Source organism: Chenopodium quinoa, unplaced genomic scaffold (assembly GCF_001683475.1).
Source record: "Chenopodium quinoa cultivar QQ74 unplaced genomic scaffold, ASM168347v1, whole genome shotgun sequence".
In the NCBI taxonomy this organism is placed as follows: Eukaryota; Viridiplantae; Streptophyta; class Magnoliopsida; order Caryophyllales; family Amaranthaceae; genus Chenopodium; species Chenopodium quinoa.
In genome coordinates, this window is record NW_018743050.1 from 244,781 (window position 1) to 272,058 (window position 27,278).

The following is a 27,278-nucleotide window of genomic DNA, read 5'->3' on the forward strand; positions in this document are numbered from 1 at the left end:
CTAAGCCGAGAGAGCTCCCTGGATATGTCTAGCTATGGTGCACCTTAGCCGCTCTAGTTATTTAGTATTTTTAGTGTTATGAAAAAAACGGAGAATGTGCATGCATATATATTTTCATTTAAAGAAGTGATTGCAATTATTTGAAAACAATCAAGTCGAAGCAAATGATGCACATATTAAAAAAAAAAAAACAAATAGAGGGAGTACAAGTAAAAGAATCGAACTAAACTATTATGGAGCACCCAAATACATAGGGCCTGTTCTGATTGACTGAATTGAACTTAGGGGCCGTTTGGTTGGGGGTAATCAGTATAGGGAATGAGAATCAATTGGCTCGATTTCCTTTGTTGATGTTTGTTTAGCACTTTTAATCATTCCCTTTACCCTCCTCATTACCCCAAATCCTTCCAACTCCATTCCCCACCCCCCTAGACTTTCCCATTCCCATTCCTTACCCACCTTCACACCACCACATCACCACCTTCACACCTACAAACAGCATCGGAAAACCAGCCCAGACCACCGCCGCCCCTACCCTGACTACCGCCGAGCCTCCCCTAACCACCGCTGCACCTCCTCCGACCACCGTTGCACCCCTCCCCCGCAAAAACCACCCATAGCCCCGATCTCCCTCTCCTCCGAAATCGTCATCCCCATCCCAAACCACCCCCAAAAAATCGACCCCCCTGCTCGGAAATTGCCCCTCCCCTTTTTTCCGCCCCCCCAATTTTAATCCCCCACCCAAAACCCGTTCACCTAGAAAACTCGTTTTTTAGGGTTTCTGATTTTTTGGGTTTTACGGGTTTTTGGGTGCGAAATTAGGGCTAGGGGTGCCGGAAAACGGGGGAAGGGGTAATTCCGAGGAGGGGCTGGTTTTTGGGGGTTGTTTGAGGTGGGAGTCAAGGTGGGGTTGAGTGTAGGAGTCGGGGTGGGACTGAGTGTGGGGAAGGCTGGGTGGGGGTGGCCGACGCTGACAAGGTGAGGGGGAAATCGGTGGGGGTGAGGGTGAGGGGTGGTCGAGGCTCACGCGTCTGAGAAAAGATGAAATGTGTGGTGGATGTGGTGGTGTGGTCGTGGAAATGATTCCTTTGTTTTAAAAACAAACAACAAAGCAAAAATAGGGTATTTTCATTCCATTCTTCTCCTTTCCCTTTGTTCATTCCATTCCGATTCCCTCGTGCGAACCAAACGGCCCCTTAGTGGAGTTGAACTGAATTAACTGAACTGAATATTTTATAAGGGAAGGAAATCACTGAACTGAACTGAATTGAACTTATTAAATCTAAATTGAAGTGAAAATGAGCCGAAGAGAATAGACCCATAATGGTGAAAAAAGTCAAAGCGCAATACTTCGTTAACTAAAAGTCGTTTGAAAGTTGAAAGTTATTACAATGGTACTGTCTACTCTTTACGGATCCTTAGCCTCGGGCTAACGGACCCTTCAGCGCCTCCCAGTCACCACATTCCGTACACAATAACATATTCTGACTCCTTAAACCCTAAACCCTCTTTGCCTTTCTTCTTCTTCGTCTTTCTCAAACAACTGCTATTTTCCAAAAAAAAAACCAGAGAAAATTTCAGGAATCCTTTGAAAATTATTCATCAATTTCTCCATTGAAGCGCACTTCACGTTCTCCATTGAAGCGCTCTTCACGCTCTCCACTGAAGAAGCAGCTTCTGAGGTAAGTTGTTTCTTTTTTGTAATCATCATTTCAATTTCACTATATAGGGCTTATCATTTAATTCACAGTAAGTTTAGGGTTTGAAAATCTCAACTATTGGTTCTAATTACTAAGATTATGAATTTCATAACAACCGATTATGTTGCTAAAAAAGAAAATTATGAACCTTTTTTGATAATTGAATCAAATGTCACTAAAATTATGAGCCTTTACTGATAATTCAATCAAATTAAGGAATTTGATGTATTGTAGAACCCTTTAATGTTAGGATTCAATCAAATTAAGGAATCCATTCAAAATTACTCATCCATATGAATTTTTGGAGCCTTGTTTGATAAGTGAATCAACTTTGGTTGCTAATGTGTTGCAGGGTTTGGTTTATATAACCCTTTAATGTCGAAACAAATCTGTGAAAATGGACCTTTTGCCCGCGGGCACAATGCTCGAAAACAACCGGATTTCGAAGCTTTAAAGGAGCTTTTTCAGCATCACATTGACTCCTTTGATCATCTCATAGAGAATGGGTTAGAAACTATGATGGGCAGTTTGAAGCCTGTTACTGTTCGTAATGCCTTTACTGGAGACAAACTTACAAATATCCTTTTTAAAATTTGAATTTCAGTGTTTTTTCTTTAGCTATTTGCTTTAGATTTCAGCTTTTGAATTTTTGTTATTTCGGGATTAATATTCCGTTTGTTTTTCCTTTACCTTTTGGTTTACTTTCTATTGGTCATCCAGAGTTGTTTCCTCCTCTTAAGGATAACAAGGGAATGGCCAAGGCTTTGCTTCCTTATGAGGTGAGCTTATTTTTGTAAGTGGTTTACTAACACATTTTAAATTTCGTGTATCGGAATTTGAGGCAATCAGCAGATCAATTTATTTTACTTGTTAATAGTGTCGTCAAGCAAAGGTATCGTATTCCGGGAAGTTAAAGGCTGATGTTTGCTTCCAATATAATCAAGGAGCTGTTATTAGGGAGAGCTTTAATTTCGGGCAGTTCCCTGTGATGTTAAAGGTTGGTGGATTTCTTCTACATTTTTACTTTTTTGATTTAAATTATTTTGCTTGTGGCTGTTCGAGTTGTTAATTGCAATGCACTGTGAAGAATGTCGTTTATACATGACACCTTGAAATCAGGTGAATTACCAAATCCTTTTATTGTAAAAGAGAGGTAATCACTCAATGTAAGTATTGAATCAGTTTAAATGCGAGATATAGGGCCAGTAAGTATAGAAAGTCAGATACCGGATGAAAAAATCTTATCTGCTTGGTTCAATATGGTTTACGTTTGGTCATTTATGCAGCTACTGGCAGATGCATTGCAATAGCAAAACCTAGAATGAGTTGATTAGAAATTTCATATCTCACTTCATCTTCAGTTGTCAGTAGTATCCATCTCTTGGGTTGTGCAATGAGCTACTCATTGGATGGACTATACTACTATATCAATGAATTATGCATCTTCACTTTGATATTATTACTTTATGTTCCCCTGCAAGGAAAAATGTTTAATTTGTTGATCTGTATTCAATTAGTCATTTAATGCTACAATATATAGGTAGTTTTATTAATACTAGGAAGTAGTTATGTATTTGTAAAATCATTGCGGCAGGTGTAATGTTCATTCGAGTACAACTGAATTTGTTTATATGTTTATTTTTAATTTTATTGTGTTAGACTCTTCAAGTTTAAGATAATGCTCTGAGATCTGATGGTTTTCTTTTCTGTTTTCTAATAGTCCAAGATCTGCCATCTCAGAAATGCGTCTGCTCGGAAATTGGTTTCTAACAGAGAGGAGGCAGCAGAGATGGGTGGGTGAGTATCCCTGGTTCTATGTGCTGGTTCAGACTTGTGTTTACATGTTTTATTTTTTAATTTTATTTATTTATTTTAAATTGAAGAAAGATGTTAGCATAATGTTATTTATGTTAATAGTGTGTGGCAATTTGTGTCAACTCTCAACATATTGCCTCTTAAAAGCCATGCTGGTAAGACATTATTGATGCTCACTGAAATGCTGTTGAATTTTGAATTTATAATTCTGATGAGACCAAGGAGCTGATGCTGATGTTTTGAAGTTAATCCTCTTGCCTATAACTCTTTACCACTTGTATTGGAGATACTTCTATTTCTTAAAGAAATAGATGGGACAAGGGCTTATAGGCATTATAATATGATTTAGAACCTCTGTAGTACATACTTGTTAAGAAGGGTCGAAATGTCCTCCACCATCACATGAGTGTCATGACTAAGATTAATCTTGTGAGTTTTGACGGTCAATACTGTTACTTCTACTATCAACCATCAATATGTGTAATAGGGAGCTTGAATTCAATTAAATGGAAAAAAACTCGTAGATTTTAAGATTAACATTACTGCACCTAGTTAGACCCTAGGGATAGCTCCATTGGTGATGCTATTGGTATACTAATTTGAATTGCTAACTCTAGCAACATATTTCTTATATTAATTTGAATTGCTAGGTGGGTGAGTATCCTTGGTTCTTTCCAGTGGTGATGCTATTGCTATATTAATTTGAATTTCACTTAAGATTATTGTTATCACTAAAGTTCTCTGGCCTTGTTAACTCTTAAACTATATGTGCAGGTATTTCATCTTAAATGGGATTGAGAGGATCATTCGACTACTAATAATGCAAAAACGGAACTATGTGAGTGAACAATGTCTCCTGTGCTAATTCGATACGCCCCTTGCTAATTATTTGTTGATATTTTCATTCTTTATATATGAATTATTTTTGAAGATCTGTATTATGATTATGACTAATCTATCTATTTGCTTACGCTACCAGTCTTAAAAATTAGTCGTGCAAAGCAATGATGAACTCATAGATTGTTGCTGGAGTTACTGTTAGACTGACTACCGTGACTGGTCTTTATATTGTTTATATCCTCATAGATTTTGTGCTGACTTTTATCCACATAGACTGGCTGACTTTTTCTTTTGTATTTCAGCCAATGAGCATGGTTCGAGGTTCATTTCGTGCTCGTAGAGAAGGTTATAGCGATAAAGCAGTTGCCATAAGGTTTTACGACTTTTATTTACAACTCTTTTCAATCATTTTTGCTCAGTTGTTTTGTTAAGTGGTGGATGTTTGCAAACTTGTCAGGTAGTGATCGTACACTAATTAGGGTTCTATGTAAATTTCTAACCTCAAAATCAAAACTACACTCATCTGTTTCTAAATTCAATCTAGTTTTAATTCGGTCATCAGATGTAAGGTTTGAATTATCGCTCCATGAACATGCTGTAATCAATCTGTCCCAAGGAATCTGTTGTGCCATCCACTGACCCAGTCAACATGCAAAAATCCAATCACTGTTAGCTGTGTGAGCCAGTGCCCTACTGCTATGGCATTACCTATGTTTGAAGACCCTTTCTAGAAGCCATCACATTGAGTACATATGGAGTAAAGTGATCAGCAGTTGATATCCAGCACTGATTGAAATTTGATTAACCTTGCCATTCTCTGTGTATGGGAAAAAAAAATTCTTGCCAGAAGAAAGAGAGTGGTAAAACAACAACAGAGCTCAGTGGTAATCAAAAGATCTTGTGTTGTTATGGATAACGAGATCCTAGCTTTAACGTGGAAAATTCAGAATTTGATGAAAGCTCAGAAGGAGAGTGAAGAGAAAATAACTTTGAAGAATGCACTGAAGAGAGTTTGCACCAATATCTAAGATCAAATCATGACGACAAAATTGTAAAGAAGCTTCTGAAACCTTGGAAATTGAAGGTGTTTCTTGCCACATATATGTGGTATTTATCCAGATGAATCATCTAAGACCTCAGAAAACAGTGGTCATTAACAATCTTTATGAGTCCTGTTGTTAACAGATCTGGGAAAGTCAAAGAAAAAGTTGAAGCTTAATCTGTATGTAGACCTAGAAGAATAACACCGTAAAAAGGGACTCTCCTTGCACCTCTAACCTCAATGAAATTGTCACTCTCCAAAACCATTTTCTATTAGAGGCGTGGCCACAAATTAATGGCCAGTGATCAAGACTATTCATCTAAGACCTCAGATTATGTAGTTATTGCCTTATTGGCCACTATCCTGGTGCTAGATATATTCTTGGTCATTTTGGCATGGTTAGCCTAAGTGGAAAGCTTGCCAGTGTGAGGTGTCGTATGGTTGGGGTTGATTTAAGGGATGCTTTCTTACCCTTTTCTAGGTATAGGTTGTTGTCTATATTAAAAGATTTAATTGGTAAACATTTCCTCGGAGAATGGTTAGAAAGACGGAAGGACCCTATGGGAGAAAGGTGGGTTGTGTAAGAGAATTAGTTACTCTGTTATTTGGATGACACAAGGGTAGGGGTGAGTTTCCACCAGACTATTTATCCCCTTCACTTCCTTAGACATTTTTTTTGCCTATTAGATCCAGATCTTTCACATGTTCCCATATTTCAGTTTTTTTTGCTTTCATTTCATCGCATTAGCTTCCCACTATATTCCAATTTCAGTTATGGATGCTGTTTTGCCATGTTGCTAAAGTAATTCTGTAATTTCTTTTGGTTTGTTTAGAAAACGCTCATGTTTGTTGTTACCCACTTGTAGATGTGTTCGAGAAGACCAGTCTGCTCTTACTGTGAGACTGTATTATCTCAATAATGGAAGTGCTAGACTTGGATTTGGGTGAGATCTGATTACTTTTATTATATTGAAGTATGTGACTATCAGTTTTTGCTGGAACTATACTAATATTAATTTTTTTTTATGCTGTGTAGGATACAAGGGAAAGAATTCTTGCTTCCTGTGGGCATTCTTCTAAAGGTTATATATAATATATTGTATTAATGACTTTTAGTGTTAATTTGGAATCATTATGAATTTGTTAGCAAATTGGGAGAGGGGGGTTTATATGGATCTTAGAAGAAACTAAGGAGGGCCAATGACAATTTGGTTGGAGGGTGTAAAAATGAAATGTTGATAATGGGTTTGCGTAGCATGTCATTACATAGAAGTGAATGGAGAAGAATCAATGTCAACTTGATAAGCAAATATGTAACAGGATAAGTCTTGATTTTAACAAACATCATGGAAAGATAATTAAGTTCATGCGAACTTGAAATCTGGTATCATTATGCATATTTTTCAAGACTACATGAAATCAAAACATGAAAATTTGTCGGGATAAAAGGAGTTATCGAATCAAAACTTGAATATTAATCAAATCGTCCCCTCCTTTTTATATTCTCAATTACTTTCTCTCTCTCTCTCTCTCTCTCTCTCTTCAATCCCCTTTCATCATTTTATGGTTCAACACTTTAACCCGTTTACCTCACCAACAACCCCCAACTTCATTACGCTACCAATGATTTCACTATAACCACCACCCACTCTCACCAAATACCACCCGCACCCCACTTCTATCATCAAAACCACCACAAAATCTAGAGTCCCTAAAACTCCAGCCGTTGCCACCACTGCTGGTGTACAATTCCTCTATATCTACGACCCATCTCACCACCACCCTCAATAAGTACCCAAAACCACCGCTCTGTTTGCCGATTTCACGCTCACTGTTTTGATGTTTATTTCTCCTGTAATTTTGTTTTTTCCTTTTTATTGTTTTACCAATAAAAACCTGATGTTTTTTTATTTTAAAAAAAAAAGTGGGGTAGGGGGATAGCTGTCCCCCAATGCTCCCCTCCCCCCAACCTCTATCCCCCACTAGCAGATAACCCCATCTTTTGGAGATTAAGGCGTTATTTTTGTTGGTGTATGCACTTTAATATGCCATCTTAACTTGTCTTAGTTCTCGCGGTTCCCTGTTGTCTCTTTAGTTGTCATCTCCTTTTACCATTTTGGCTCCTGTGTATAATTTGTTGTTAAAACAATGTGGGACCTGATGGCAGGCATTTATTGAGGCGACTGATCATGAAATATATGTGGCATTGACATGTTCCTACAATGAGCAATATGAGGGAGTAAAAGGTTCTGTCGGCACACAACTTATTGGAGAAAGAGCTAAAATTATTCTTGATGAGCTGCATGGATTATCACTTTTGACACGTCGCCAATGTCTTGAGCATATTGGTATGATGTATTTTTGATACATTTTCATTTTCAGCTGTCTGGCCATGTTAATTTTGTTAATTGATTAATTCATTTCTAACATTTAGAAGTGGGGATTGGGCAATTCTATAGTCATTTTGAACATATTTTAGCCATTAGTTCATTCTGATATCAAATCATGTCTAAGACTAGTCCTGCTAAACTGATTCTTTCGTTCATTCATTATAGGACAGAGCTTCCAACCTGTCATGGATGGGCTAGAAAATGAAAGCTATTTAGTTGTAAGTCTTATGTTTTCCATTTTCTTCCTTGATAAGTGGTCTCCGAATTATTGTCCATATGCTTTGTACATCCCTCATCAGTGTCTTTTATTTGATTTTAGGTTGGAAACGCTGTGCTAGACGATTTTATTTTTGTCCACCTTGGCTCCAATAACTACGACAAGTTCAATCTTCTAATGTTGGCCTCATACTCTCTCATATGTCTATCTATCTATCTATCTATCTATCTATCTCTTTCTCTATCTTTCTTTTTTTCTGCTTTTTCATTGTTAACATGAAATTTGCTTGCTTTAGATTCATGTTGCAGAAGCTCTTTTCATTGGTAGATCAGACATCTGTACCAGACAATCCAGATGCATTGCAAAACCATGAAGTTTTGCAAGCTGGTGAATTGATCTCCATTTATCTGAAGGTATTACATTTTGCTCTGAACGAAACCATGTTGTTTTGTGTGCACGTGATGAACTGAATTTCCTGGCTTAATATTTCTGATTTAATAATACAATAATAAAGATAAAAGCTTTAAGATTGATTGATAATGGTGGATGGGTTACAAAAGATAAGTTAATAGCTTAAGGCTATTACTCTCAAATAGTGAGTTTAGCTCACAACTCTCCAAAATGGTTTTAGGCCATGACTCCCTCTAGGTTTCCCTAATAAATTTCTGCTTACCTCTTCCTTTCCCCTCTCCCTCTATTTATACTAAGGCTAAAGACTACTCTGTATTAACCTAATGATACTAACCTTCCCAAAGTGGCCCTCCTAAACTTCCCAAAGTATTAACCTAATGATACTAGACTTCCCAAAGTACCCCTCCTAAAGCTAATCTATTACATTACCGGCCACCCAAAGTTTCACCTTGTCCAGAAGGTGGATAGTAGTTTGCACTGAATTTCTGGCTTCGGCAACATTGATGCCTGTTCCAACTTTTGAAAAAGCCAAAACTGAGAATTCATACATGTTTGATATCATCTCTGGATTCATTTTTATTGGAAAATGAATGTATAGATAGCTGGTAATCTAAGAACTATTCATCAACGACTACAGCAACGACAACAACAGCAACAAAGCCTTAGTCCCAAAGTTATATGGGGTCTGCTAAGGAACTGTCTGCAAAAAATGGAAAAAAGAATGGAAAAGTGATAAAAATGAAAGAGGAAAAAGAGAAAAAAATGTAGTGTGAAAAAAATTAGGGAAAGAGAGGAGGTGGAGGTGGGGGATCCAAAGCCGGCGAAAGTGGAGCTGGGCGCCGGCGTTGACGGGGGAGAAGTCGATGGTGGCCGCCGGCATAAGGTGCTGCTGTGCTGGTGGTTAAGTTGGGTGGGGAAGGGTTTTTTTTTTTTTTTGAAATATATTTTGATAATAATTTACTATAGTTAAGGATTTTTATTAAAATAACACTTATCAATGGTAATAAAAAATATAGGTTTACCATTGATAATAAATTTTAAGAATGTTTACCACTTAGAAAATTAGAAAGTTGGAGTTTTTTTTTTTTTTTTTTTTTTTTTTTTGAATAGATTAGAAAGTTGGAGTTCACCAAAGAGAATTTCCCAAAAAAATAAAAAACCCGATGGCAATATAAAGCTAAAATCCAAAAAGAAGAAACTAAGAACTACTGTATATAAAACCAAACAAATTCTTCCTCTTCTTTTTTAATCGCAATGTTGGAGCTTTCACGTTTGCAAATGCACATTTTATAACATTAATATCTTAAATTATACAGGTATTTTAGTAAAAATTATAAAAATCTGATATTTTGAGAGTATATATCGAGATCAATCTAACAAGATCCCACATTACTATTTTTTGCGAACATATAAATCACAAAAAACGATCAAACAAGTGTGTGAATAGTGTAAAATTCCAAGTATTGCTTTTTAAAAAGAATTTAGGAATTATTAACTACTAACCAAACCAGATAATATTTCATATTTGTAACTAAATTAATTATATCTGAAAACCTTACCTGAAGATGACTGATGACTAAGCAATTATCAATAGCGCATCCTTACACTTGGTGAAGTCCCATTTTCCAGCCTGCGTAAATTATAGAAAAAACAAGTGGCTACCTCCCAAATATTTTGAAATCTGGTGTTTTTAATTTATCCCATTTATTAATTAAAAACTAAAATAATATTGAAATCGTTTGCATGCACACTTAGCAACAACACGCGAGTTAGTTTGCAAGCCTGAGACTGATTCAGTAACCACTATTTCACCAGGTTAAGGTTTGTCATTCTAATGTTAAATACAGACCTTGGCCAAACAATTTATTGAAACATAACAGTAGTATGCACTCTTCTCACTAATAGCCTAAGAAGACAAGTCACTAAAAACTATTGTAAACTGCTAATAAGCTAATGACTCGTTTTTCCATTTTGTAATTTTATAATTTGTTATGCTTTACAGTGTTATGTTTCTTTTCAGGATAAATTACAGGAATGGCTTTATCGATCAAGGAAGATTCTTAATGATGAAATGAGCCAAAAAGGCGAAAAATTTGATCTCAGCAGCTGTATGACATACTCTTCAGCTATTTTTTCTTTGAATGCTGTGTTATTTAATTGTTTCTTCATTTGTTTTGATGTTCGGTAATCTTTTTCATTTCCGGGCTTGGTGACTAATGACATCTACAAAAATCATCATAGTTTATTCCTTACTATTATTCATCCATGCATATGAGAGGAAAAACATCTTGCTTCATAATAATGTCTTTTGATATCCAAATTAAGTTCCACATTCCGCATTCAATAAGCTAAACTTTATACTACCTCCGTTACATGTTATGTGCAACGATTAGACATTTTTCCTCTCTACTTTATGTCAAATCGTTGCAAATAATATGTAACGGAGTTAGTATGTTTGGATATTTTGTACAAAGTATCATATAGGTGTAGTGATGAACTGTCATTTGTTTCTTAATGGTTAGCCTGAACTTTATTTGTTTGGATATTGCGTACAAATTATCAAATAGGTGTAGTGATGATCTGCCATTTGTTTCTTAATTGTTTAGACGGAGGAAGATTCCATCATTTGAGTGGTGGTTGGCTATTGTTGGTGGGTCATATATTGGGTGGTGGGTCGTATGTTAGTGGGTACAATTTTGGTTTGATGACCGTTCGTAAATGATGATTCCAGTGGTTGAAGGTTGATAAAGCCATAAAGGCCTGAAGTGGGGGTGTTGATGGAAATTGTGGTAAATTTTGGCTGGGATGGTATGGTCATAGTGTAGTGGTGTTTGTGGGCCTATGGGGAATCAGAATAGAGGCATTTTGGGGGACTTAGGAACCAAGTGAATGGAAAGGAATCCCGAAAAAGCATCAACCAAACATAATCCAAGGGATTTAAGGGTGTTACCTCTTCCTTTCCAGTAACCCCCTACCAAACAGCCCCTAAGAATTAAGTATTTATTTGCTCTGAGTCTTTGAAGAAGCTTCTGTATAGATACTGTAGTCCCCTAAAATAAAAATGCCTATGCTGATGATTGAATGATATTGCTTGTTTCTCTTTTTGAGATTATCTGACTTAGCTGTGAAAGTAACCACTGTGAGTGATACTTGATGGCAAATGTTGAAGGCTTTTTTCTATCGATATGCACGATGATCTCCCTTTATTAATTTTTGGGCTGTCCTCCGCCGATTATCTTCTTATCATCTCATTAAATAATTCATTTAACTTTGTTTCAAATGACTCCCTTTTCTTTTATTACCTTTTTATTTCCTGCACATACCCTTATCTTTTAATAATTCCCACTCTTTCTTCTACTACTCATTTTCTCTCTATCAACCTTAATTTTTCCAAAAAAGCCTACACTCTCCTACCAAAAATCTTGTTAAGTTAGTTCTCATTTGCATGACATTTTGTTTACTGAAATACGTTTGGGCATCTTTGTTTTTATATTGATTATTTTAACTGTTATCCCCTCTCTGTGCTACTTTGAAAACATAATTTTTATTTCCGAACGAATAAAACTGCTCCCTTCGCCCCTTATAACTTTAAGTTAGGGGTTTTTCACTGAAAATAAGGAATTTGGGATATCATATAATTAGAAAGTGAATCCGGTCTTTCTTTCTTTCTTCTTCTTCTTCGCTCTTTTTTTTTTTTTTTTAAATGACAAAAAAGGAAGATTACATATATTGCGAATTGAATCCGGGCATTAAGTATACAGTCAGCAAGGAAGATAAAGCTAATTGTATTTGGTTGTATAAGCTGCTTGTTGTTGATTATCTTCTTTACTCCTTCCCTCCATCCCATCCCAATCTCTTTCATTTTCTCTCTCCACCTTCCCTTTCCTTTCTTCCTTCAAGTGCTTGAACCAATCTTCCTCTCCCCCCCCCTCTTTTTTCAAGAAAACCCGGAATATGAAACCATCAACGGGTGTCGACAGAATTAATGCGTAATGACAGGTGTAGAAATAATAATGATTGCAAACTCTTGCTAAAATTGATGACGGGAATGCAAATTTGTGTGTTTCTAGATAGGACGAAAGAGAATCAGAGAAAGAAACGAAGTTGAGAGATGAATTTGCAGGTTTTAGGTAAAAAATAATTGGAAGCAACAGTTAATAGAGCATTAAATAAGGGTGGTAATCAGTCAAAAAAGCTGGTCTCCGGCAATTTTTTGTGGTTCTTGGGCATATTTTTAGGGAAAAGGTTAGAAAAATTTTGTCTGTAAAATTTTCAAATGGGGGTATAACTGGAATAAATTATTGCCAATAAAGGAAATGGGAAAAACATTTTAGAAAGTTCTTTGTAACATGTTTTCCTTTATTGCTTAGTTTCTACTCGTTTTCCCCTTCCCAACCAAACATCTGAAATAGCTTATATGTTAAAAATTTTCTTTTAGCGTTGCCAAGCAGGTATGTAAAATTGTGAAATTGATTAATGTGTTATGTCTTACCTGTGCTCTGAACTAATGCAGTAGGAGATGTCAAGAAGCTGTTAAACAAAAATCCGTCTACACAGATTGGAACTGCTATCGAGAATTTGCTGAAAACAGGAAGATTGGCAACAATGTCAAGTCTGGACTTGCAGCAGGTATAAATGCTCAGAATAATTGCTCTCAGGAATTTAATGTTGTTGATGACTCTTGATGTTGAGCAAATGTTGTTGATTTATTTTTTAATATTATTATTATTATTATTATTATTATTTTATTTTTTTTTATTATTTTTTTTTTTTTTTAATGTATCTTAAGAACTCTACAAACCCTATGAGATTGAAGGAGCTAATTTAAATGAGACTATGAGAGTATAAAAACATGTATATACATTAATTTTGTCTATGTCGTATGTATATTTTAGTGAAACTCATTTCAAGTTGTGGATAACCTCCAAGTCACATAATGAACTTGGTGTTTGAGATGTCAACATTTTATTATTGAGAAGAGTCCATTCCTATCTTCTAGCTGGACACATTGAGCAAATACTCCCTCCGTTTTGAGATGTCAACATTTTATTATTGAGAAGAGTCCATTCCTATCTTCTAGCTGGACACATTGAGCAAATACTCCCTCCGTTTTTTTTAGTGTTTACACTTTGACTGGCTATATAATATAAGAGAGAGAGAGAGAGAGAGAGAGAGTTATGGCAGAAATTTATAAGGGAAACCTAGAGAGAGTTATGGCCTCAAGCCATTGTTGGAGAGTTGTGAGCTAAACTCATTATTTGAGAGTAATAGCCTTAAGACCCAACTTTTGTAATTCTTGTCCGCTGTCAATTAATATTAAAGTTTTCATTTTGTTATTTCTTATTAATCAATATAATAAAATAAAGTCAGATCATTTAGTTAAACAAGAATCAATCTTTTCTGTGAGTCCGGTCTGTGAAAATCAATTCATGACACGGGGTTAAGTAGTTTTCGAAAAGTGAGGGATGTGAGAGGAAATAAATAATAAAAAATGTAGTCATGGGTTTGAGTGGGGACCATGAGATGAGAGAGATGTAATATTAAAATGTATTATTTTGCCAAAAATGGAAGTTTATAAAAATATGACTGCTTATGGTAAGTGTAACACTTGAATAAAGAAGTGGGAGTATAATAAAAGTGCTGTATTTGAACATATATGAGTCACTAGTTGATGTTGTCTAGTCTGTTGAGCACTTTGTTTGTGTGCAGGTAGTTTGTTTTGAATTACTGAAATATGGTAACTGTAAAGCTTTTCCTTATGCTACTTTTCGACCTTGGAGATTTCTAACCTGTTATGGTTTTCATATTCAGAAAGCTGGATTTGCTATTCAGGCCGATAGGCTGAACTTCCTGCGTTTCCTTTCAAATTTTCGAGCTGTTCACCGAGGTGCTGCTTTTGTTGATGCTCGTACTACTACCGTGCGGAAGCTGCTTCCTGAGTAGGCTTTCTTACTTAAGTTTTTTTCTCATCTACAAAAGTAGTCTTCTCCATTCATTGTTTTATAATATTAAATTCATGCAGGGCTTGGGGTTTTTTGTGTCCTGTGCACACTCCTGATGGAGGGCCTTGTGGATTGCTGAATCATTTGACCTGTACATGTAGTAAGTGCTTACATTGGCTCTATGAGGTTCATGTAATTATAGAGTTATTTTGAGTTTCTTATCATGTTAGAATCTAAAAAGTACATCATGTGTTTTATTACCTAAATTCAGGAATTACCTCCTTCTTTGACGATCAAGGAGAAATGAAAAACTTTGTCACAATGAGATCCTCTATCATCAAAGTCTTGGTGAAGATGGGAATGAAATCATCATTGCCAAAAATTGTCCAAGCTGGTCCTCCTGAAGTTATTTCTGTCCTCCTTGATGGGCGAGTAATTGGAACCATACCGTCTGGTCAAGTTGAGGATGTTGTCAAACACTTGCGGAGATTGAAGCTGTCTGCAGCCACAGTGGTTTGTTCCTGGGCATCTGTGTTATTTTTTGAAGCTTGTTTGCATCATTATCTTATGTGCTCACATGTTGCAGGTTCCATGTGATCTGGAAGTGGGTTATGTTCCATTGAGCTTTGGTGGTGCTTATCCTGGATTATTTTTATTTACAAATCCTTCTAGGTTTATTCGTCCAGTTAAAAATATCTCTATTCCTTCCGAAGATAGTAATGATATTGAACTAATTGGCCCATTTGAACAGGTACTGGTTCACTCTGTATGCTAGATCCACTTGCTTTTATGCAGTTACATGGCTAGATTGATTAAATTTACCTGTTTTCCATGATATAAAGTATGTTGGATGACAAATCAAAAATCTATGACAGTTGTCTGGGCCTTATTCTTCTCATGTGTTTTCTTTAGGCTTGTGTTTCTTTATCCGCCCCCTTACTATTGTTTTTTTTTTTTTTTCAAATTTTCTCTTATTTGCTTATTTTCTTAATTCAAAGAAGGGTAAAATAAGGGTGATAGGAGAAAAGAGGGAATCGAAAAATACTTATTGACAAATAAGGGGAAAAAAAGGGAAACATACCTGTAACATCCTGTCAAAAGAGGTTACAACTGACTGCCAGAGATAAATTTTTCCCCTTGTTCATTTATATTTTCATATGGCCACTTGGAGCATATATGGGTGATTCTTCTGCTGTTGCATCATTTATGCTGCTTACAGCAGTTTTTTATATGTTTCCTTCATTTTTTAAGGTATACATGGAAATTCAATGTCCTGATGGTGGAGATCAAGGGCGAAGAGAAAATTTTTCTGCAACTCATGAGGAAATACATCCTACAGGGATATTAAGTGTTATTGCTAATCTTACGCCATGGTCTAATCACAATCAGAGTCCACGTAATATGTATCAATGCCAGGTTTGTCCTAAAATATTTGTTTGGTCCCTTCCGCTACTTGCGATTCTTGTAATAACTTATATGCTTATTTTTCTCAACATTAATTTAACTTTAGATGGCAAAACAAACTATGGCCTTTTCGTCTCAAGCAATTAAGTTTCGTACAGATCAAAAGGCATATCATCTTCAGGTATTTTGTATTTTTCTTTTTTCCTCCGAGGAATACAGCTAGCTAGAGGACAAGATTTGTTGTATTTTATTACATTTAATGTTATGTTGGCAGATGTGTGTTTTGTACTGTATTATTCCTTTTATTTTTTATGGCTGTTTTGTGCTTGTTTCATATCATATACTGAAGCTTCTTTAGATCAATTGCGGTCAATGGCTTGTTACATTCTGATGAATTTACTGCTTCAGTAAAGCTTAATACAATAGAGAATATGTTATAATTTATGTATAGAAAAAAAATCTGTTAAAATGTGAGCTTGTATATAAAAGTGGATAACTTGTGAGCTCTATGAGATCAGATTCTTCTCTCCAATCCATATTCAAAAAAGTTAGATTAGAGTAGAATGCTGAAAGAGCTTTTTTTTTTTTCCTTGCAATGGTGCTCCAAATTACTCAAATGGAAGCAAAGGAGTATATTGTAAACTTTGTTTTGTTTTTTTATTTTTTTATTTTTTCATCTTGCCTCTCTGAAATGTTTGGAGGTTGTTGAGGAATCTGTTTGAGAAAGAAGTTTTGCATTTGAAGTTTGATTTGTTGAATTGAAGTTCTCTTTGCATGATTCCATCTTCAACTTTTTATTGTTTTAGATGTGATAAAAGTAGGTTTATGTTCAGCAAAACGATTCAATAATTTTGAAGCATAACTTATTTTTATTGTTCTGAATTTTGTCATCTAATATATATTTTAATGGTACCCTTGGTAGATACTACTCATACTATACTGGGTTGTCCTGTAAAAGCTCTCATCTTTTCTATAACACTGTTGTTTTATGATTGGGTTTTCCCATGATGTCTTTGATTGAGTAATAAGCAGAGAGGTGGAATGGTTTATATGGGTTCTCATTTGAATGCGACAATATCATATCTTTAGAAGGGTTAGAGCATTGTGACTAGAATTTATTTATGCAGTAATTGTTTTGTTTTCTTCAACCTTGTTAAAAATTTGTGTAAATAAGCTCTCAGCTTGATCTATCTTTTGGCTTATTTTGTTCTCCTTTTGTTTCCAAAAAAAATAATTTACTTGGGTCTTTGCAGACTCCTCAAAGTCCGATTGTGCGCACAGGTTCCTACACTAAGTATTGCATCGATGAATATCCTTCTGGGACCAATGCAATAGTAGCAGTTCTGTCTTATACCGGGTATCCCTAACAAATAAATATATTTTGAAATGTATTTTGATGTTTCATATCCACATTAACTCAGGTCCTTTCTTTCTCCAGATATGATATGGAAGATGCCATGATTTTGAACAAATCATCCGTTGATCGTGGGATGTGTCATGCTCAGATATATCAGGTTTTTAAATCCCCCCCTCCCTCTTTTTAAGCCTTATTCTACTGTTGATATCTGTTAGTAATACTTGTTCAATTCTTAAGATGTACTAATTATGTTGTGAGCAGTCAAGTGTATTAAGGATAGTATTGTACAGTCGAGTTTGAAGGAATGCTATAATAAGTGACTCCTTCTAGTGTAGAAAGGATTGTCCTGAACATCTTCTCCTTGCTCCTTGAAGTCACATGAGCAAACTTGCTGGGTAGGGGCATGGCTGGTTTAAAAAAAAAACCATCTGTTTTTCCTGATGTTCTTGATGACGACTTGATCCTGCCCAGGATGTCCATAGTGAGTAATGGCTAGAAGTATGTATATCAGGTTCCTTTTGATAGCTTTTTATAGTCACAGGGAGGATCAGATACAAGTTACTTGTGCTTGTATGATTGTATCTATGTCATCGGTCTGGCTAGCTCATTTTACAACAATGAATTAATATGCTTAATGGTCCTTGTTTTTAAAGCCATTGTTTAGGAGTACCTTAGTCTACAAAGAGTACTGGATGAAACTATATATGCCACTATGCCAGGGCCTCTGCTTGTAGCCTTATTGCCATGCTGTAGATCTTATTTGAGCCTTGTCAGGGCCCTTTAACTCTATATCTTATTTACCTATAAAACTTTATTTAGAATATATTGGTCATGAGGAAATCATTTGGCAGATTTGCCAGTCAACTAAAAAATATTAATGCTATTCACTTTTTTAATTCCTTTTATTTTGCATCTGCTCATATGATTGGTGTTGCAGACAGAAACTATTGATTTGACTGAAGACGGCAGCAGATCTGATCGTTCCAGCAAAACTTTTCGAAGAAGTACTGTTGATCAATCAGCACATTCTTTGATTGATGTGGATGGACTTCCCTACGTTGGGCAGGTTCTTTTGTGTTTTATATGCCTTAACCTTTCCCTTTTACTATGTTTTCATGATTCATATGGAAGCTAACAATTTACTTGCATTCAGGTAATACATCCTGGTCAGCCATACTGCAGTGTGTACAATAGCACAAGTGGCACAGTATTTACTCACAAATTGAAGAGTTCAGAGACGTCTGTAGTTGATTATGTAGGCATTGATGGAAAGAATAAAAAAGAACTTCAAAAGGTATTTTGTGTCCTTTAAATGGCGATGTCTTTGATTGAGATAACGATCTGCGAATATCAATGTTGTATTATGCACCACATAGGAAATAGTAATCAATTTTATTATTCAAGTATAGTGTGTTCCTTGTTGTGTGACTCAGTTTTTTGTATCCGCCTAAGGTATATGGTTAGAGAGAGAGAGAGGGAGAGAGAGAGAGAGGGGGGGGGGGAGTAACTTTGTTTTCTTACCCTAGTGGGAGAGAGAGAAGAGGGGGGGGGGGTAACTTTGTTTTCTTACCCTACTATTAGAGATTTTCAAGTAAAGCCTTGTCTACATGATTCTGGGTTTGAGATTAAGAGAGAAACTAATATTTGGAAGTGGATAAAGAGAGAAACTAATTAGAAAATGAAGGGATGGAGAGAGAAAAGGGGTTGGTGATATAAACATAGAAGTATGAAAAAATACTTTGGATAGCAGAAAATTAGAAGTGTGAAAAAATCAGGGATAAAGGAGTATTCCTGTTTCTTGTATTGCGTTCTCGGTTTGACTGTTTAATGGTCTTTACATGCCTTGGTGACAGCTGAAACGATTATGGATTCTTTCTTTGGTTCTCAGGCTAATATTCGGTTTCGACGTCCAAGGAATCCTATTATTGGAGACAAATTTAGCAGCAGGCATGGGCAAAAAGGTGTTTGCTCTCGGTTGTGGCCAGATATTGATATGCCATTTTCTCATAATACTGGGATGCGCCCCGATCTTATCATCAATCCGCATGCATTTCCTTCAAGAATGACAATTGCAATGCTTTTAGAATCCATTGCTGCTAAGGTAAACAGCAAGTCAGTTTATATTTTGTTGGTTTCTACTGCTGTGTTAGCCTTCTGATTTCCAACTTCCAATTTGTTCTGAGGTATGGTAGATAGCCTGCAGGCCACAACATGATTATAGCTTTCCTGACGTTGATTCTATTCTGGCTCCATCTAGTCAGCTAAAGCTTGCTACTCTCCCTTTTAGGGTTCTCTGTATACTAGATTCATTATGTTAATTTGGGAACACACTGTTTATGATCACAAAATTGATAAGCGTTTTTTTTTTCCTGATCTTTTGGGATTGTTTATGAATAGTTTTGTTTCTGATCTTAATTCAAAGGGGAAATTGGCTTTTGATTTATGCTTGATACATACATACATACAAGTAAATATTGAGTGCTTTTTGATTGTGTTCAAACAATATTTGTTGTTGTGTTCTTGACTGCAGTTGTGATGTTGGCATTTGACACCTTATGTTTTGTTCTCTTTTCTTTTTACAGGGTGGCAGCTTGCTTGGTAAGTTTGTTGATTCAACGCCATTTGAAGACTCACTCAAGAAAGCTGATGGAGAGCATGGATCCGAATCAAGTTCACTTGTTGATGAACTTGGAACCATGTTAACGGCTCAAGGATTTGATAGATTTGGTACTGAAGTATTGTATAGTGGAGTTTTTGGAACAGAACTAACGTGTGAGATCTTTATTGGGCCTGTTTATTATCAAAGGTTGCGGCATATGGTTTCAGACAAATTCCAGGTACGTCTGTCGACTGTCGCACATTTTTTTTTTTTTTTGTTCAGATGTACACTTCAGTTTTTCATGTTCACTTTCTTTCTCCAACTATTGCACCCTGCAATTTTCTTGCTTTTCTCGTAGAAGGCATCATAGTTATTCATAGGTAGGGAAGTAGGGAACTAAGCATCAAATGTGAAAAATGCACAGGCTTAGGTTATTATTTCATAAATTGGCAAATGTGCCTTGTGTTTGGGAAGATTATCATGAACAAGCTAAATCAAATGTACTTAACTCTGCTGGGCTCCAGTCCTTCAGCTGTTCACGCCTTTATAAGCATTTTTCTAATATGAAATTTCTGGATAGTCCCAGACTTGTGCTGGGAATTTTCTGTTGATGACTCCACTATCTCAATCCATCAACTTCCAAGCTAAAAGTGGCCCAGGATTTCCTCTAGGGCTTTAGACAACCTTGATGGGCTGGATCCTCCTACCTGCTCTTCAATAGTCAATTGCTGGAAGCCAGCCAGCAACAGAGCAGAAATTCCCGCCAGCTAAGTGGAAGTTTCCCAAGCCTGGGTGTCCATTTCTCTCATCCTTTCCTTTGTGCTGCCTTTAAACAGAGCTATTATAATCCAATATACCTAAAGTAGGGGTGGGAGCTTGAATGAAATTCCCGGTCTACATGGAAAGCTTCTATCGTAGACTCATTTGAGAAGGCTTCCTCTTTCAGAAAAGAATAGTAGTGTTCTTTTTAATTTATGAAAGTAAAGAATATAATAGTGAAACACATGGAAACCATTTCAGCAAAATAAGCTGTCCATGCTTGCATGTTAAAGTTGTATTTTTTCTGTTTTGGGTTATTTTTGTGAAAGTCCTTGTGATTCTTGCATTCTAGTATGTACTGACTACAGTTTTAGAAAATTTCGTAGTAGTGTTTTTGTTTCATGCATACGTTCAGTTATGCTGCATTATTGAACTTGCATCTAATTTAAACCAAAAATGCCCTGTTCCTGCTCATGTGACCTGTCATCATTTATTATTGATGGGCTGAGATGTGAGATTTTTACTTCTGTAACCGGAAGCTGTTGCTGGTTTTAAGGATTTGTCCACTCACATAGACAAGGAAATGCACACCCAACCAACTTTGACAACTCAATATTGACTCTATCCTTGGTGGGGCCTCAATTGTACTGCAAACCAGTCTTGCCCAGAAGAAGATAGTCAGAAATTATGCCTGAAATGTGTGACTTCACTTTTTATTATCCTTGGGCACAAAGTTTACGTGACCATGACGTGTTTGTTAAGTTAATCACCTTTTCCCTTTCTTCTTACTTCACAGGTTCGTTCAACTGGAACTGTGGACCCGATAACACGACAGCCTATAAAAGGTAGAAAGCTTGGTGGAGGTGTTCGGTTTGGAGAAATGGAAAGGGATGCGATGCTTGCCCATGGTGCTGCTTATTTACTGCATGACAGGCTGCATAAAAGCTCAGATTATCATGTTGCTGATGTGTGCTCTCTTTGTGGAAGCATCCTCTCTGCAACTATTATCGAGCCACACAAGCAGGTGGTGCAAAAAATTAATGGACTACCTCCTGCAAGGGCTCCCAAAAAGGTTTTTTGCCATTCTTGTCAGACCAGCAAAGGAATGGAAACAGTCGCTATGCCTTATGTTTTTAGATATCTAGCAGCAGAACTGGCCGCTATGAATATTAAGATGACCCTCGAGCTAAGTAATGGAGCAGGAGCTTGAAATGGAGTTTGACACCTATGATGAAGCTAAATAGCAAGTTGTATCATTTGATGCAAAATACTTGGAAATTTGAAAGTAGTACATATCTTCCTGAATTGATGCAAGCGGTGTGAAGCAAAGGATCGGATTTATATGGTACAAACTCTATGCCCAGCATATTATCTAAAGAAGATCAAACCCCCTGGGATTCCGAAAGCTCACAGTTTTGCTAAATTATACAACTTCCACATTTTACAGCTAGGGTGGGAATTGTACTAGTTGTATTCTAAGTTTATACATTGTATATCCTTTTTTTGAAATGAGATTTTGTTTTTGAATCCTGAGTCCCCCCGCCCCCCTCTCAGTCTCTCTTGTTCAACCCATTCGTCTTCATCTTATTGATTCTGCACAAGTATCCATTTTTGTTTTTGTTTTTTTTGGTTTAAAAAAAAGCTTTGCGCCAATCAGTAACAGTGTCTAGTATGGCAGTGGGTATGAATAGGGATGTCAATGGGACGGGGCGGAGCGGATGTTGGCCTTCCCATCCCCATCCCCACCTAACATTTTCATCCCCATCCCCGCGGCGGGTTTAATATTCATCCCCATCCCCGCCCCGGCGAGTTTAACTCCAAAATCATCCTCGCTCCACCCCCACTTGGATATCCATCCCCACCTAATCCCCTCCAAAGACCCGTCTAATCTCCACCCAAGACCTGCCTAATGTCCGTTTCTCAAATACACAATCCTACATAATTATTACGGATTATAATAATAATAATAATAATAATAATAATAATAATAATAATAATAATAATAAAATTCTTAATATTACACACATTTTTGTTTACTACCTCCGGTTCATTTTAGTTGCAACAAAGTACAACTTTACGCAAACCTAGACAAAACTTTTAAGGGGCTTAATGCATGTGAAGATTAAGAGCTTGTTTGGTTGAATGGAGGAAGTAGAAATTCCCATGAAAACTCAATGCCATGAAATTGTAATTCCTAGGAATTGTCAAAATTTGTTTGGTTGAATGTGGGAATTTCTACTTCCCATGGGAAGTTTACTTACTTAGGGGGGACTAGGTAAGTTAATTCCTCCATTTTGTGGGAAGTAGAAATTCCTAGGAAGTCCCACTTCCTACATAATTGTCAACCAAACAAGTATATAGAAATCTATTTCCTAGGAAAATAAACTTCCCATGAATTTATTAGGCAACCAAACAAGTTCTAAGTAATTAAGGGAGTTAAAATTGAGGGAAAGCATGTGGTCCCCTTTTTTTTTTAATAAAGTAGAACAAGTGGGAAAGTTTGGTGAGGTGGAGTTTTCCCACCCAAAAAAACTAACTTTTCAGGTGGGAATTCCCTCCCATTTTTCCAGCCAATTTTAAGAAGGACTTCCCCCTTTTTTTGTTTCCCACGAATTTCCCTCCCAAATTTTCAAGGGAAATTCAAAATTTTTGCCAAATACCCCAAAACTTGTTTTCTTAACATTTAAATCAATTCCCCTTATAAAAAGAGGAATTTTCAAACCACATGACAATTTGTTTTTCAAGCAAAAGACAGATCAGAGAGGGGTTGGGGGGGGGGGAGGGTTTAGGGTGAATAATTCAATGTTTACAAAACACAAGCCTACAAATTACAAAAGCCTACAATTAGTTTAAAATTAGCCTAAATTCACAGTGCTAAGTTAAACAAAAGAAGCATCCATGTTCAGTTCTTTTAGGCTCCGTTGAAGACCATCCAAAAAAATCCAGCCACCACTTCATCACCTTCAGACAGCTTGAAAAAAAAAGGTAAGGGACTCATGGCAGAGTTCTTTGAAGAACTCTTTTTTAATGAAAATCAAATGTACAATGAGGAGCAGACAATGGCAACATGACATTATTTCACAACAGAAGAAAGTGAAGAAGACAACAACAACTCAGAAGAAGAAGCTGGTTATGATGCAGATGATGATGGTGAAATACATGGTCCACTGCATATGTATGGCAGACAAAGCAGAGAAATGACAGTGGAAAAAAAGCGCCAAATAGTTGATGAGATCATGCTCAATATGGAGGGGGACTCTTTGCCAAGAGGATTTTCATCCAGTTTGGCCAGAAAGCATCATGTGCATAGATCAACAAAAACAAGATGGTTTAAGGTAATTAAACAATACATGTTAGATGGAAATGCTGTAGATGTTAGGACCAAAAAAATAGGTACCGTTGGCAGAAAACAAAAGGAGTACACTGATGAATTCTTAAGATCTGTGCCTTTGTATAAAAGACAAACTGAAAGAGGATATGCTGCAGCACTTCATATGTCTAAGTATGCTATTCATAGGTTAAGGAAAAGGGGTAGACTGAGAACATACACAAGCACAAACAAACCAGCACTCACTGACCAGCATAAAATAGCAAGACTGAAATGGGTTATGAGTCACATTACCCCAATTCCTGCTGAAGGGGACCCTTCATTTGAAGACATGCAACAATGGATACACATTGATGAAAAGTGGTTTTTTATAAACCCAAAAACAAGGACATTCTATCTTCTTCCAACAGAAGACAATCCATACAGAGCACAACAATCCAGAAGGTTTAAGGTAAATGTTATGTTTATGGGCATGATTGGGAAACCATTGTATGATGCAAACAAACAATTATTATATGATGGGAAGTATGGTCTTTTCCCTTTTGTCAAGTATGAGGAAGCAAAGAAAAAGAGTAAAAACAGAGACAAGGGAACCATAGAGGCTAAGACAGTCCAGAGTATTAACAAGGAAGCAATAAGGGACATGCTACTTAATCATGTGTTGCCAACAATACATGAACAATGGCCCCTACAGCTTCCCAAGGACATAACTATTCAATAGGACAATGCTAGGCCTCACCAAATACCACAAGATCCATAATTTCAAGAAGCATGTCAAGCATATGGATTCAACATACAATTTGTTTTTCAACCAGCTCAATCACCAGACATGAATGTTCTAGACTTAGGACTATTCAATGTCATTCAATCACTGCAGTATCAGTCATTCCCTCATAATTTAGATGATCTCATCAAAGAAGTTGAATTAGAATTCAAAGGATTTGATCCAGAGTTGAACAAATACAGTTGGGTTACACTTCAGTCATGCATGATTGAGGTATTAACAAGAAAAGGAGGAAACAACAATACACCACCACACATGAAAAAAAGAAGTCTAGACAGGCAAGATGTTTTACCAGATTTGCTTCAAGTAGACAAGGAATTAATTGCAGAGGTTGTTTCCTATCTTGATTCAATCACAATCCCAAGTACTAGTGCAAATGAATTTCAAATGGAAGTTGATGCAGATTGAAGAATACAAGGAAGCACAATCAAACCAGCTGAGCCAAAGACTGCCACACATAACCAGTACAATCTTAACATGTTTTTTGTTTTTTTTTTGTTGGTATTGGTTAGGTGTATTTTGCTACATACTTAAGTTACACATTCTTAGGCAGTCTTGTATGCTAATTTAGTTTGGTTTTGTAAAAATCACAACCTTTTGTTATTAAAGGAAACACAACCTTTTTTGGGTACTAATCATCCATCAGAAAGGGTTACAGTTCTCTTTTAAGGCATCAATGAGTTATGGTACCTCAATAGAAACCTCAAACAGAGGTAAATAGAGCATCATGACACTCAAATAGCTATCAGATGAGTCCCTTCATCATTTGGACGAGATTCAATTTGATGTAAGCTGGGGGGGACTCAATGCATCACACAAAGGGGACTCATCAACAAAATCATACCAACAGTCAACCAACACACCAACACACCAACACAACTACTCAAGTCAACCAACAGACCAGTTCATATTCCAACAACAATTCATAATAACCAAACAACCAACATCTCATACCCAAACAACATAGCCAAACATAACAGGGGACTCATCAATTCGTATCCAAATCAACAATTCATACCCAAACAACCAACAACTCATACCCAAAAATCATATCCAAACATAACAGGGGACTCAACAATTCATTTCTAAAACAACAATTCATACCCAAACAACCAACAACTCATACCCAAACAACATATCCAAATATAACAGGAAACTCATCAAATCATACCCAATGAACCAACACTATCAGAAATAGCATAACAAAGAACAGGGGACTCATTAATAGCATAACTAACCATAAATTGGAATAGAAAAAGAAGATTAGGGTATTAGAAATTACGCTGCCCAATTAGTATGGGGGAAGGGACTACTGGGGGTAGTAGATATGGAGGTAAGCCTCCAGTACGTCATCTGGATCCTGCCCCCCTGGTAAGCCGACTCTCAGGCGCTTAGTACCAGCGCCAGGCCCGAAAGTACTCCCACCCATCATGGGATGGGAAGCAGGTGGCTGAAGGACTTCTCTAGCAGTCAGCTCCTGGACCAAAGAAGACCTAGTTTCAGAATTGGTGTCTGCTGGTGGTGTATCAGCTGGAACAGCCAACACAGCAGCAGATCCACCTTCTTTGGTGGAAACAACCTTCCGATCTGGGATGTGAGGTTGCGGAACAGGCCTTTTAGACCGAGAAAACTTTTTCGGCTTCTCATCCTCGTCGCTTGAGATGTATTCAGCAAGCTTCGTCCCTACAATCTTTCTCCTAGCAATTACAGAAGCACGATGGAATGACTTCATCACACCAGAACCACGACGAGGTATGTACGTGGTTGCTTCAGGTTTAGGTGGGGATCGTGTGGATCCAGAAGAAAGGGACACATGGCTTACCAGATCTATGATTTTAGGTTGAGAAGAAGACATTTCAAGAGTGAATTAAGGTGAATCGTTGTAAACAAAAACCCAGAAAATAAAGAGAGATAAAGAGGAAAGAACCCAGATTTTTTGAGGAGAAAGAGGAGGCGAAGAGGAGAGAGAATAAGAGAGTACGAGAGTGAGAGATTTAAAAAGGTAGGATTTGAGGGGGGGGTGTGATTTCTAGAAAATTTTTCCAGAATTTAATTCTCTCAACCATTTTTCAGAATTGAATGCAGATTCAATGAAGGTGGTTGAGAGATGAAGGAATTTAAACGGGAAGGGGGTAAATTTGGTGGGAGTAGTTAAATTAATTAATTAAATCACCAAACTAAGCAAATGAAATTAGGAGTGTTAATAAGATAGATTAGGAAAAAAGTAAGGGCATATATGTCATTTTACAGCCCAAAAGTTACCAAATAAGGAATTTTTTTTGTTGCAAGTAGTTTGAACCACCCCAAAATGGAAATTGTTGCAACTAAAATGAACCGGAGGTAGTATAATATAAGTGTAGTATAAAGTATTATAATTAATATTTTATTTCACGTAATTATTTTATAAAATAGTATAAAATTATATAATTTGCTTTTAAAGATATATAGATGTGAGTATGAGGTGGGGATGAGGTGGGTACGAAGTGGGGCGGGGCGGGGATGGGGCGGGTACAACTTAAAATCCACCCTCGCCCCATCACCCATGGCGGCTATGGTTTTTATCCCCAACCCCGCCCCACCACCCGCCAAACCGAGACCCATCCCCGCCCCACTGGGGCGGGTCTCTTACTTGACCCGTCCCACTGACATCCCTAGGTATAGCTGAAGCTCGTGGAGTATAAAATAGTTAG

General features: G+C 36.8%; 2 protein-coding genes across 2 annotated transcripts; both read left to right on the forward strand.

The window, feature by feature from the left end:
• The first annotated feature begins 1,456 nt into the window (after window positions 1–1,456).
• LOC110730812 (DNA-directed RNA polymerase I subunit 2-like) lies at window positions 1,457–22,003 on the forward strand. The gene is made up of 28 exons (XM_021910634.1): window positions 1,457–1,682; window positions 2,053–2,277; window positions 2,403–2,479; window positions 2,578–2,697; window positions 3,421–3,497; window positions 4,290–4,353; window positions 4,658–4,728; window positions 6,264–6,341; window positions 6,434–6,479; window positions 7,565–7,745; window positions 7,953–8,005; window positions 8,107–8,183; window positions 8,300–8,417; window positions 10,436–10,523; window positions 12,929–13,044; window positions 14,227–14,354; window positions 14,438–14,517; window positions 14,629–14,870; window positions 14,944–15,108; window positions 15,609–15,773; window positions 15,868–15,942; window positions 17,015–17,118; window positions 17,200–17,275; window positions 18,056–18,184; window positions 18,272–18,412; window positions 19,007–19,219; window positions 19,701–19,955; window positions 21,273–22,003. The coding sequence occupies exons 2-28, from the start codon at window positions 2,076–2,078 to the stop codon at window positions 21,684–21,686; spliced, it is 3,555 nt and encodes a 1,184-aa protein (XP_021766326.1). The 5' UTR covers window positions 1,457–1,682; window positions 2,053–2,075; the 3' UTR covers window positions 21,687–22,003.
• Window positions 22,004–23,673: 1,670 nt separating this feature from the next.
• On the forward strand, window positions 23,674–24,525 carry LOC110730758. Its single transcript, XM_021910584.1, has one exon. The coding sequence runs from the start codon at window positions 23,674–23,676 to the stop codon at window positions 24,523–24,525; it is 852 nt and encodes a 283-aa protein (XP_021766276.1).
• The last annotated feature ends 2,753 nt before the right edge of the window (window positions 24,526–27,278 follow it).